The 14,590-nt window shown below is 39.4% G+C and overlaps 1 protein-coding gene across 1 annotated transcript in view; it reads left to right on the top strand.

The window, feature by feature from the left end:
• Positions 1-14,590, top strand: part of LOC110155226 (brain-enriched guanylate kinase-associated protein) — a 51,818-nt gene that overhangs the window by 25,709 nt on the left and 11,519 nt on the right. The window contains 1 exon segment of the mRNA XM_020919289.2: positions 13,758-13,865. Within this exon segment, the coding sequence (XP_020774948.1) occupies positions 13,758-13,865 (108 nt within the window).

The following is a 14,590-nucleotide window of genomic DNA, read 5'->3' as shown; positions in this document are numbered from 1 at the left end:
ATCGTATCGTTTAATGTGATGATACAGTATCGATATCATGGGCTGCTGTATCGATATATCGCCAATAGTATTTTTTGGTATATTTTACAAAATTTCACTGAATTATTTGGTTACAGCGCTACAGTTTTGTTGCTTGTTTAGAGGAAGGAAACTCATTTATGCGACACATTTGACATTTTCACTGTTGTGATGGTTAAAATGTTTGTGTTTCATATGAACTTTGCACAAGAAGTGGTTTAACGAAGACTTTTAGTATCACAGCCATGGTTTATAGCTTTTATTTTTTATTGAACTGTATAGATTCGTTTTGAAATGTATCATATCAAATCGAAATTGCACTGTATCGAGATATGTATCGTATCATGGCCTATGTATCGAGGTATGTATCGTATCGGCAACTTCTTAATGATACTCAGCCCTAATATACATTTCACTAGCAAGGACCACGCCAACAACGACATAGTGCGAAGAAGAAGAAGTTTTCTTGATAATGTACGAGGCGGGGCGGAGATGGCTGGGTTGAGACTCTAGGTGGGGGCTCCGTCTCAATCTTCAGTTGGCCCAGCCGGAACGGGACCCCCCTCGTAGGCGTCTTATGGCTGAAAGGCGGACAAGATAGGGGGTGGGAGGGTGGGGTCGAGTTATCTGAGTCAAACTGGGATGATGGGAAAGGCTGATGGGAATAGACTTCTGGGATTTGAGGTGTGGTCGAAGTGAGTTGAGGTTCGCTGGTGAGGAAGAAAGGGCGGTTGAGGCGTGGTCCTGCTCCTGAATCTCAGTTAATATCTATTTGGTGGTAAATGAACACTTTAGCATTTAGAATTTGTTCATTTTATTTTTATTTATCATTTGTAACATGTCCTCTGTGATGGACACCGGGGACATTTTGGTGTTAAATCCATGTGAAGTTATCAACAGAACAAAAACTATTTCTTTAATGAACAACTACTCTGATAAGCTTCTACAGTCCCCTCAAAAAGTTTTTAGACTCCCTTTTAATTTCTTTCTTTTTTTATCGTAGTGCAGCCACAAACTAACTCTAAGTTTTTTGATTGTTTTTTTAAATCCTGGACATGATAGTACCTATAATCCCCAAGCCCTATTTAGGCAGAAGAACCGCAATTAAGAGTCTATCTCAAAACCCTTAAAAGATAAACTGGTTAACTCAAAGTCCACTATAAAGGACACAAATGAATGGGCCTGGTCTCAGGAGGATAAGTGTTGGCTCCTTCTGCTTTCTGATTGGATAATTCTCTTGAGAAGCACACACACGCGCACACACACACAGAATTATAACTATAAATGTATAAATATGATATCATTTAATCACTATGTATGCTTTTTTTGTGTTTTTTGCTCGGGACCACAAGTCTGTTGTAAAGTTCTTTCTATTTATCTATTATCAGTGAAAGCTAAATTTGATTTGAACGTGTTAAATCTTATATCTAGGACACAGATAGGTCAAGTTTATGAAATTTTAAATCAAAGTTCCAAAGTGCCTTATTATGAATAAAGTCGTCTCCCTGGTGAGTTTGAGAAGAAGAATTATCTAAAAGAGTTTGGGACTCTCGGTGCTGAGGCAAATCTGGATTCTTTGCGGGTGAACAGTGTCAGTCCCCCACAGTGAGCTCAGTGAGGGGCCAGAGTCTGAACCATGACACGGGCCCTCTCCTTCTCCTCTTCCTCTCTCTCTCTCTCTCTCCTCTCCCTCCCCTCCCTGTCCCCTCTGCCCTCTCAGTCTGTGTGTGTGCCCCCCGCAGGGCTGCTCGTGCACTGCAGGTCAGGTCCCTGTCTGCGGCTCACTGGGCAAACTAAAACTACTGCACTCTGGGAAATATATGCTCTAAAACTTTACTTATTTCCATTTGAATATAATGAGATATGGTGGTAGGCGGACAATATTATAGAAATGCCATTGTAAAAATGTTACAGAAATGCAAAGAATCATGGTCTATGAAGTTTTCTGTGCTTTTTAACACACACTGCTAATAATAATATAAATATTTATTCAGCTTTTTTACAGAATTTTGAACAAAACATAACAAAATGAAAAAAGTGATGCAAAAAAACCTAAAAAAGCTACCTAAATGAAAAATGTTGACATAAAAATACAAATCTTAAAATTTAAGATCTTTTTTACCCATGTAAGCAGCTCTTGAGGTCAAAATAAGTCCACACAGGTCCAACATTTTCAGTTCTGACACCAATTCTGATACTACAGCTTTAAGTCTCTGCCAATACCCGATATCAACATCAATACCAGAGCACAGATTGAAAACTTCATTTATTTCCTTAAAACAAAATAAAATAAGACAGAATTGAACCAAAGTGAGTTATGTAGCTGTTATTTATCACCAGTAACTGCTGAACAGCTTTGTATAAATAAAAAATTAAACATTGTGAGACTTTCTGGGTCGATTACAACAAGTAAATAGTTTAATTACATCAGATTATACAGGATGTCCAGTCAGGACATCAGATGAACCAGTATTTGGAAGCCGATATCCAGTACCGGTATCAGATCAGTGCAACTCTACTCATCAGGAATCAGGAAGTGTGTGTTAGCATGCTGGTTGTCCGCTCCTCTCCATAGCACTTATAAACTCATGGTGGTGATAAATTAAGATGCTCAGAACGAACAAGGTAAGTGAGGATTAACTTTGGACCACTGTTAAACAAAAATTTGAAAAGAACTGGTGTCCTGATGATTTGAGCTACATGCGCACAACCCCCGAGCGCTGTTACAGTTTAAATGCTGTCGATTTGAGCTCCTGAGGCAGAAGTGGAGTAAAAATAACATTTTAAAAGGTTTTAATGTGTGTTTTGACCAGTTAAGCATTAACATGTGCGTGTTGGATTTGCGGCAGAATACTTACGTTAGATCATTGAATAGTTTGAGTTTAAAATTAGATTTTATGGTTATCATTTTCATTACATCGTAGTTTATTTTGTTTCCATGTGAAGAAAACGTTGTAACTTTGTTTAGGAAAGCACTGTATAAATAAAATATATTATCTAGTCATTTCTATCTCTTATATAGTGGTAGCCTTATTTGACAGAAGATATCGAACTCTGAGGTCTGAGTTCTGCCCAAATTCATATAAATGAGTAAATAATGGTGATTCTACAGTGGGAGCATTATTTGATGGCTAAATTGGCCTGTCGATATGTGCTACCTTAGGTCGGAGCCCTATTTGAAAGCATAATATGACTGTCAAAATAAACTACCTACACACATTGATTTAAGTGAGATAAAACTGTACATAAGATATAAAATGTGCAAACAGCATCAAACCCGCTGTCTCTAATCCGAAGAAATATATTGTAGAACTTGGGAGGTTTTGCTTTACTGGATCTATACAGCCGTACATGGAAAAACGTAAAGTAGCTTATTTCGACGGGGTAGCGTGAATCGATAGACATCACTGTCGATTTAGGCTGCGGGTAGCTCATTTCGACAGGGCAGCCCATTTCGACAGAACACCAGCCAACATTTCCAACTTCTATTTGGTCTTACAACAGTATTTATTTTATTTGAATGATCTTCTGCTTCATAATCAGCTGTATTGTTAAAAGAAACAAATAAATAAACAAATATGGATAAATAAATACATACATACATAAAAAAGAACAGCATTGCCTGTTTTTTTTTTATATCTGTTATGGTTGGTTTCATTGCAATCACTTATAACCTGTGTAAAATGTGAAATGAAGAAGTGGTGAACTGAACCAGGATCAATACAAAAAGCCGTTCTGAGTGTCACAGTATTGTTGGAGCCCATGTTAAAAATCTATAACTTGTCAATACAGATCAAAATTATTTATGCCTCACATTTATGAAGCAATCCCAGGGGGCGCTGTCAGGCCACTGTGCGCAATATCAACAATCAGATGTGTTTAAGTCAAGCTGCAGTTTATCATGTTGTGGTGCGGAGGAAAATGACGGATGATTTTTTTATGTGGGTGACGGTGGAAATAGGAGCACCATATGGAATCAATCAATAAATATGACGTTTTTATGATGGAGAAAGAGGGAGACTGGTCAGACGCTTGGACTGCAGCGAGCTCACGTGCATTTTTTATGTATTGAAAAATTAAACATTAAAGGGGCTGCCATTTCGTTTTATTGTGTGTGTATTGCTAGAGATTTGAAATGTGAAATTTACTGCATGGTTATTATCAACACGGTGCTCAAAATAGATGACGACAATTTAAGTTTAATTCAAGTCGAGCGAAGGTGTGTGTATAGATGGAAAAACATGTCGGTTTTCTTATAACTTGCTTAAAGATGTTACTATGTTACTTTTCTGGTTAATGGTCAGACATGTGCTTGTTTCCATGGAGATATCATTGCTTTGCCTAGAAAGTTTTAGCATTTTCTTCAATTACAAGTGTTTCAGTTGTTCAGAAATACCTTAAAGGGCCATATTGCGCTATTATTGTATATCTGTATATCTAGATCGGGGTGGGCAATTATTCTTCAATGGGGCCACATGAGAAACAGAATATTGTGGAGGGCTGGGCCAAACTGCTTAACACAATTCTGCATAATATTAGCATAGTTTTTTTTACTTTTTTATTTAACCAATCTCTGCTATTTGATTGTGACGTATGTAATGCGCTAAGTCTAGTCGGAAGAAGAACAATAACGTCTTTCCACTTGATAAAATTCACCAAACTTTCTCTTTGTTTCGGCTTTAAATCCTCGATCTTGGGAATCATTGCCAACACAGAATGTATGTCTTCGTCTACATCCATCTCAACCACTTTGTTGACTGTTGTGCTGTACCACAAAAGGGACCCAGACAGGCGCTTGAGTTTGACGTCATGGCTTCAGAGCTCTTCATTGATTGGCTGGTGCACGGTCTACAACTTCGGAGTCCTTGCAAACCGTTTTGTGTATTCCAATTCCTGACCTAGTTGCTGGAGAGAAATGTAATTGAGCGGAGGCACTAGGTGGTGCCAGCCTGGCTAAAGAAAAAGTGAGGTTGCCTTACAAAAATGTAATTAAAAAACCCTCTAAAATAAAAGCAATGCAGTCCATACATGAGGTAAAAAAAATGTTTATTTTATAGTTCCAAATTAGCTTAAATGGGCCAGTCAGGGTCAACCAAAGGACCATATGTGGCCTGGGTGATCTACAATGCCCAGGTCTGATCTAAAGAGTTCTTCTCTCAAACTGAAAACACTCTGTTCCTCCTTATGATGTCATGTGGTCATGCAGGAAGTGCTTCATTGTGTTTTAAACTCCATACACCTTCACTAGAATTATTTGGATAACTTCAATCCTGGAATTTCCAATCTCTACTGAACAAAAGGTAAAAGGAACTGTTAACTTGAAAACTCTCGCTTCATGACATCACAAGGTGGAACAGAGCATTTTGAGCTTTGGAGATGTAGACAGATTAATAATAAAAGATTACTCAAACATGTGTGAATGAAACAGAACACAACTCCAGGTCTGTTTCTCATGAAGTAACAACATTCTAACACGACTGAAAGCTCACAAGAGTCAATTTTGTGTAATAAACATGCATTCTTACAGTGAGCAGAATAGCTTTTCCATAGATCTGACTTGGCTTGGTGATGCCGCTTGATTGCCTCCATTGAAATAGATACGCTTAATGCCATACTGTGGAACATTCAAGGCATAGTAATTACATCTACGAAGACAAACCAGTGACATACCCACCTCCAGACAAGTGGCATCTTTAAAGTTTGTCCCTTTAAGGCTTCAGTAGGAGTCATCTCATCATGTATGTTTCTCAAGGCACAGTTGGCATTTTGGTACTCGCACATCCAAATTATTTTCCACCAGCTCTAATATTCAATACTATAAGAACAATTCAATGATATGGAATAGCCGTGTGATCTTTTTTACACTCAAGGGGGCCCATACACACAATTTCATCTGACATACAAAACTCAATTTTCTGGAAATGTCACTTGGACCCTTCAGATTGCAATCCAAATCTTGTTACAGCCCTGGGTTCAAACATATTACTTTGTGAGCGGATTCATTTTAAATCCAGTGTCCATATTGTCACGACACACAGACCCCCTCACAGCTCACCCGCTCTGAACTCAACGCAAAACTGACGCAATTATTCACAAATCTTTGAAAGCCATCTTGTACCTTTTTTTTTTTTGGTCTCTTTTCAACTCTACCACTTCCCAAATTTCTTAAACAAAGCAATGAAACATCTAGAGCTTCCAATACTGTGCTTAAAGCTGCATTATGTAATTTTTCGGTTGGGGGTCCGTCACCTGCTTGTTTCTATGGATATGCCATTGCTCTGTCTTAAATGTTCCACAGTATGATATTAAACAGCTCTACCAGTTACAGGTGGTTTTATAGCTAAAAAAAATATCAATATAAACAGGCATTCTGACTATGAGCGGGGCTGCCTCTCCACAGATCTGACCTGTAACTTGGTCTGGTTTAGTCTCCATAAAGATAGATACCAGAAAAGTTACACAATGTACCTTTAAGTAAAAAATTTAGGTGCATTTGAGAGGAAGTATCTGTACTTTCCATTCCATTACATTTTTGAACCAGCCTGAAAAGTAAAAGCATGTTTTATTATTGTGTGAGGCCAGTTGAAAAGGCTGAGGGGTTTATTTTTAACACATTTGTAGCAAACAAAAATGTAGAAGTAAAAAACAGCTAGAAAAAAAAATACAATTGTTTCTATTGAACAAAACTTGGCACAAATCTTTATCAAAATCACTACATTTGAAGCCTTATAAGACCTCAAAATACAAGTGAAATACTTTCACTTTTTACTCTTTAACAACATTTTTAAACAGCTACTTACTTTAAAGCCACTGTGTAACTTCTCAGGTGGAGGGTCTGCTACTTGCTTGTGTACATGGAGGTTATTTTCTTTAGCTTGAATGTTCCACAGTAGGGCAGTAAACTTATTTTTAGTGTTATAGTCACAACCGTACAAATCGAGACCAAGACCAGTTTGAGACCACAGGGTCCCAAGACTGAGACAAGACCAAGACCTGTGAGAGTTGAGACCAAGACCAAGACTTTTAAAAGTCGAGACAGAGACAAGACCGAGACCATGGCCCATCAAGACCAAATCAAGACCATCTTTGTTATTTCCTACATTTATTTTGAGTGAACTGAGTGAAGACTGAATCCAAATACGCTCAAGTCCGAGACAAAACCGAGTCCAAATGTGCCCAAGACCGAGACAAGGCCGAGTCCAAATGTGCTCAAATCCAAGACAAGACCGAGTCCAAATGCGCCCAAGACTGAAACAAGACCAAGTCCAAATGCACTGAAGTCCGAGACAAGACTGAATCCAAATACACTGAGTCTGAGACAAGACCAAGTCCAAATGCACTTGAGTCTGAGACAAGACCGAGTCCAAATGCACTTGCGTCTGAGACAAGACCGAGTCCAAATGCACTTGCGTCTGAGACAAGACCGAGTCCAAATGCGCCCAAGACTGAGACAAGACCGAATCCAAATGCGCTCATGTCCGTGACAAGACCAAGACCGTAAAAAAGCAGTCTCGAGGCCAGTCTCTGCTCTCTCGTACTACGACACTACTTATTTCCCTTGCATTTGTTCAATTACAGGTGTTTTATAGCTCAAAAATACCTTGGAAAAACATTGATTCTTACCATGTGCAGCTTGCTTCTCCATAGATCTGACCATTAACCTCTCTTCATTGTGATTACCAAGCTCCATACTGTGGAAAAATCAAGACAAAACACTATTATCTCTATTTAAACAAGCAGTGGGCAGACTCTCCTCTACAAAACTTACACGGTGCACCTTTAATACTTTTACTTGAGTAGATTTTTTCATGTGATACTTTTACTTTTACTTGAGAATAATTTTTTGTACTTTTTTTGTATTTTCTATACTTTTCCTCACTTCTTCCACCAGTGCTGTTACCTTTGATCCAAACTGAACAAAGTGTTAATATCTCCCCTGTTCTTCGGAGAGGCAGGACAGTTTTAATGCAATTTTAATTACAGCGTCAGGCCTGGGAGGAAGTACAGCCTCTCTCACTATCTGTTGTCACGGAGACGGCCTTATCAGCTCGAGCCACGCACAAAGGAGCTGCGGCGAAATGAATATGCTAATTTCACTATCATATCTGAGGGAGATTGACCCCGCGGAGGAAGAGGAGGGGCCGCAGGGGAAGGGGGAGGAGCCTGTTCAATTCTTCATGTTCAAAAATGATTAAAAGTGAAGTGTCAAGGCTAAATTGACTTGAATCACGATGTAAACTCCAAAACTTATCTGGAAGTAGTTCTTGTTTGAAGTGCGCAGGAGAGACTGCTCGTGTCACTGTAATATGTTAATATAATACTCAAAGTTTTACTCAAAATCTTTTATTTTTGTTGTTATTTTGGTGAGTTTGATCTATTTATCTCCTGGTTGGATGATATATGCAGAGGTAATTCCATAACTTTACTTCATGGCAATAAAGTCAATCAGACATGTCAAACTCATTACTTTTTTAAAATGTTGTTATTATTTTATATTATTCTGGATTCAACGTTTAAGCAAAACTCTTATTAAACATTTATTTTAATAAGAAAAGATTTAACATTACATATCTCGAAAGAAGAGAAAACATACAGATACAGATCAATATTTAGTTTAGCCCATGACTTCGTGCCAGTTTTTAATTTTGGCCCTCTGTGAATCGAGCTTGACACCCCTGATGTAAATAGTTGTCTAATTTACACAACATATATTTGACAAATTAAATATTTGACAAGACCATTCATTAGTTAAAAGAAAGTTAGAACTGAAATGTTGTTGGAGAATTGTCCCTTGATGACGTCTGTGTTTTTATTCTTTTTGTTTTCAACTTTTCTTCACAAACAGCCACTTGACTGGTGTAATATTCTGATAAATATTTACCAGTGAGTGAGTACTACACCACCAAAGTATTATAGATAGTATTATAACTAGAGCAACAGCAGCATGATTCCTTATAATCAAGATTATAAGGAATAAATTTTTTCTTTAAAGTTTGCAGGTAACATTTAAACCAGTGCCATTTAAAGCCAGTTATAAATGAGCATGCAGTGGGCTCTGTTCACTCTTACATCACAAGACCAGAAGACGTTTGGAAACATGCGGATGATGATTTGAGGGGGACGAAGTGTCCAGGGTGAAGGAAGTGTGGGACAACGCTTGCGGGTAAAAACAACCAAATATTTTATCGGACGTGCCTTTCGTTTAGACGGTGACTGTGTTTTTGGGGCTTAAAAACTCAAAAGTCTGAAACCCCTGAACTCTCAGGGGAAAAGTTAAATATGCTCCACCATAGTGTTTCCGCCTACACTGCCCAAGACGCAAAACTCTGGTCAAATCTGCTCAGGTCGCGTATGCGTTTATGTTAGTGATGGGTGAATAGAGCCTCGTGAAGCATTGACACCTCAGTCACAATATTGTCTCAAATGGTTCGACGTGTCTGAGGCCTCGGAGAAACACTGACCTCTAGTGGACAAATTTAACCATGGCACGCAGGTGTCTCAGCATCGATGAAGTATTGTTAGTGTAAAACAATACTTGTGTGCAGAGCAACACCGTACCTAACAACAACAATAATAATGATGATTTAAAATAATATGTAAAGAGCAACATTAATAGCAGCTGTAAATAAGAAAAGAGGTGACCTTGTTAGGTGGAATTAGATCAAAGTGACCCCAAACAATGGATCGCTTTTTTCCACTTGTAGATGCCATCGAAAATGAAACAAATGCCAAAAGTCACCAAAATCACCACTAACATCACACAATACTCCTCACTACCCAACATTTTTAAGAAATATTGGTGCATCTTTTATACTGTAGCAGTTTAGCGCTTGTCAAACCACGGACGTGCGCTGAACACTCTGAAGCACTTTGAACCAATCACAGAGCGGAACATCCGCTGAGCCAATGAAACGCTTCAATACACTGAAGCGATTGACATGAAGAGCGAAGCAGTCGGGGGAGGGACCGACGCTTCGACACTTTGGTCACGTGAGCGGCTGCTGCGAGACGAGCTCCGAGGCAGTGCTTTGGAGTAATTTGTTTCAGAAAGAACGAGACGTGCTCCAGAGCTCCGTCTCACTTGCCCATCACTAATTTATGTCACATAGATACAGTACACAGAAACAAGCATGTCAGATCATTTCCATGCCTCGGACCTTCAAGCAGCTCTGGCAGTTCTAATAAACTTACAGGAGGCATCCCAACAAAAGCACAGAAAATGCAGAGATACTATTAGTGAACAGAGAAGGATCTGCGATTGCCTCTGTCAAATTCTGGATGCATCAGTTCGTCGCATACCCAATTGAATTCCAGACACTTGTGCATCATTGTATGCACGCAGATTTCCTCCCGAAAATGCTCGTCTAAACACAGAATAAAAAGTGAAGACTCGATGCCACTTTTGCGTTTCCTGTTCAGATAGTCATATAAACGTAGACTGCCCCCTCGACTCGGCCCTGGATAAGTGGAAGAAAATGGATGGATGTGGACCCTGGGGCAAATGATTTTTTAAATGGTCTTAATTTTATGGATTTCCCCCAACACGGGTAAAAACTTTTTTTTTTTTTTAAATGAAGTGGAGAACAACATGTTGATTTGCTAATACAACTTGGTTTGTTGAGTTGGATGTGACTGCATTTTTAAGTATCCTCGTTTCATTCTCATATTGTGCAAACAGACAGGGGTCCCTGGAGATGCAATTACTGAACACTGTAAGTCACACCGGAGGATCGCAACACACTCAACTTATTTGGGCAAAAGAAGAAGAGAAACAAACTGCTAGCTAATTAAAAGAGGATTTCTACTAAAACATGCAACAGAAGTTTGGCAAACAGAGGAGGTCACGCATGAATGTTCTGTGAAAAACAACAACACTTTGTTCGAAAAAAAGTAAGAAAGAGTAAACATTTCAGTTGTTTATCTCAAGTAGTGATATATTTTATAGTGTAACAGTAGCAGTATTCTTACTTGAGTAAAAGTTTTGGTTACTCTTGAGTAAATCTGCAAGTGACAAAAGCTTTATGTTGACAATATAAAAAGATTTGCTGCTCTTTCAGATATAATTTAGTTTTTTCTCATTTGTGTGTTCATCCTTTGAAAATACCAGATCTCAGATTTTGAACTTCAGATGTTTCATTCAGACAGTTATATTTACTTTTGTCTTGCTTGAGTTATTTCATGCACCACTCCTTTGTACTTGAAGTAACAGTACTTCTACACATTTTTTGATTACTGTACCTTGCTTAAATACATAGACATTTTTAGTTAAATGTATAGGTTCATAATGATTAAAGCTGCTATACCTGATTTTTGCGTTTACTTTTTACTTTTCTCTTCTCTGCTGGCCTAAAAACATATCTGAATCACAGACTGATTCAGTCCAAATGGTCTTTCCGCTTCCTTTCATAGCTTTTCCAATGGTTGTGCTACTTCCAGACATGTATTTTCATATTAAAGCATTTGACAAATCACATTTCAGCCCTCATTTGTTGCCAGGCAGAGTCAAAGTCAAAGAAGTCTGTCTGAGGCCTTCAAGGTTGTATAGAGGATTTTTTAAAGGGAAAAGAAATACAGTGACAGAACTTTTTCAAATGTTGTGCATGCTTGACACCACTTTCCTCCTCCACACTTCCCTCAGTAGAAACATCTCCTCCCGCCTCCTTACTCTAAAAATCACGCTTGTTTACAGCCGGTGCATGTTCAGAATTACTGCTGAAGTGACCTGTCTAGAAATAATTTAGTGACTGATGCATCAGTTTTTAGAACCTTTGTCTGCTTCATTCGTGCAATCGCTGGAAGAGATCTCCAAGAATCACGTGTTTGGCTTTGCTCCTTTTCTCCTTCTCTTCTTCTTTCAGTGACCTCAAAAACGGACTTTCTTTTGTGGCGAACTGGTCGTGGATTCCCGTCCACCAGCTCAACAAACAAACAAACGAACTACGAGGAAGCGACAGTTTAAAAAAGCCTCTAAAAACCGCTGCATAAACCACATAATTCCTGCGCGCCGCGAGTCAGTTACACTAGAAATGTAGGGAGTTTGATTGACAACAGCCAATAGAAAATGAGTTAGCCTTGTTCTGTTATCTATTATATATCTATTGGGTGATGTTTATCTGCCCTCACTACGTCCACAGTTGATAGATTTTCATTCTTTTTTTTTAGTCAACATAATTTCCAGGCTGCTGTATCTCTGTAAGGGTATTTTAAACTTTCATTGACAATCTGAAACAAAACAAAAATCCTCCATACAACCTTTCACAGTCCGTCCTGCAGGCCCTCGAACACAAAATAAATGTCCAAAAAACTGTTGCTTCAATAAGTCAGATTTTGAGTTGGTGTCATCAGGGTCTTCTAGCAGGCGTACGGCAACGTCACTGTATTCAGACCCGTTGATCAGTCCTGGTCCAGCTCTGGCCCAGTCCCGGTCCAGTCCCGGTCCAGTCCCGGTCCAGTCCCGGTCCAGTCCCGGTCCAGTCCCGGTCCCCTCATGTGGCAGGTCACAATAGGACAGTAGTGCAGATATCATGAGCCTATGCAAGTTGTTTTCATCATTGCCAATAACTCCAGTTTGACATCCGGTTGTAGCTATTTTATAATTGTTATTTTTTTTATATCTCACGTCGGGAGAAATGGGTGGACGGTGTACCCCCACGAACCACACCCACTACACCTCTGATTGTGTCTACAGGACACAGGATACAGGACAGACTACTGAATGTCTAGGTGTGAAATGCACGCCCCACCACTGATGAAAAACAGAACTACAGTTATCCCCCACTTACCTAATGCATTCCGAGCATCCTAATTAGTCACTACAAAGAGTTTATGGAGTTTATGAGAGCTTTTCACAACTCTAGAGTCCAATGGAGTTTTGTCGCTAACAACAATTATCATGTGAAGAGGGCACTTCCTGATTATCACACAATAAAGTGCTCTATAATTAGATACAGACATGTTTTGACCTCAAGAGCATCTTATATAATACATTTGTACTGATACATTTTACTCAAATACATGTGGGACAAAATTGGCTACGGGGCCTTCAATACTCCATTTTTAGAAACCTTTTTCACATTGACGAGGTGCAGTGCTCTCGTTCAAACAGGCTGGACAGAGTTAGCCCGTTGGTCTGCCTTATTGCTGTATGCAGAGTGCAGTAATGATTTAGTTGGTGATGAATGGGAGCCTAACCCAATCCGAGCGCAATATCAATCTAGAAACTGACTTTAATCGCCGCCCATTAGTTTCCCGTGCACCTCAGTGTTTGGGAGGGAGAGCTCATTTATCCGTCGCTTGCCCTGATATATGATTTGTTTGTGTTATGAGAGTGTGGGGGGAGAGAGACGGAGGGACGGAGGACCAATGGGAAGCATCATTTCAGAGCTAACAAGATCTAACAGCTGTGAATGAAGAGGTGGAGTAGATGTTTTCATTGAAGTTATCAGCCTAAGTTGTTTGTGGCTTGAAATTGTTATCTCGAATGAGGCAGCGTTGACCAAGGTGAAATAGTTTTGTGACTTAGAGGGTTGGTGGTTCATTGGTGGCAGTGAATGAATGATTTAAAAAGTGAATTTGAACCTACAACTGGGACGTACAATTCATATTTATGACATCTGATGTAGCACCTGACAGATATTTTGGCACCAGACAACTACTCACTTAAGTCATTTGTGTTTTCATGCACAGAACTGTTATGTTTGACTAAAAATCTGCATGTTCTGTGTTTTGTTTGTTTGCAGTCCCAGCTCCACGAGGAGGAGAAGAGAGCGCTGAGTCGAGAGATCATTGTCCTCAACAACCACCTGATGGAGGCCAAGATCACTATCAACAAACTGAGGGAGGACAATGTGAGTCTGCAGGTGCTCTGGGTGTGAGTACTATGACTCATGGTACTCCAGGTGTGTACTACAGCTCGTGGTACTCCAGGTTGCGAGTACTACAGCTCATGGTAATCCATGTTGTGAGTACTATGACTCATGGTACTCCAGGGGTGTACTACAGCTCCTGGTACTCCACATGTGAGAACTACAACTCGTGGTACTCCATATGTGAGCACTACAGCTTGTGTTGCTCCAGGTAGTGAGTACTACAGCTCGTGGTACTCCAGGTTGTGAGTACTACACCTCATTGTACTCCAAGTTGTGAGTACTACAGCTCATGTGTACTCTGGGTGTGAGTACTACAGTTCCTGGTACTCCGGGTGTGAGTACTACGGCTCGTGGTACTCTGGAGCATGGATATACAGTATATACTGCTCTGAGAACTGCTTGTGTATTCCTGTGAATATTCCGAATATCAGTGGGTACTTTTCGTGTACTTCAACTAGTCATACTCGGGACTTTGTTATATTATTCTACATTGTGGGCTCTGTCAATGAATGAGTTTTAGAATGATGGAAAAATATTACTGTTTCCATAGAGATTAACTATTTAAAACAACACGTTATATCTGTTATGCCAGGTTTCTCTTTCTATCTTGCCAACTTGGTACTCTGAGAAACCCATAAATGTGACAGCTCTTTGAACGTTATGCGCAGAGGAAAAGTTCTACATTTAGGCTCCATCTTGGGGTT

This window comes from Boleophthalmus pectinirostris, unplaced genomic scaffold (assembly GCF_026225935.1).
Source record: "Boleophthalmus pectinirostris isolate CB_2022bp ecotype Guang Dong unplaced genomic scaffold, ASM2622593v1 HiC_scaffold_10, whole genome shotgun sequence".
In the NCBI taxonomy this organism is placed as follows: domain Eukaryota; kingdom Metazoa; phylum Chordata; class Actinopteri; order Gobiiformes; family Gobiidae; genus Boleophthalmus; species Boleophthalmus pectinirostris.
The sequence above is the reverse complement of the archived record's forward strand: the minus strand, read 5'-3'. Positions and strand labels throughout refer to the sequence as shown.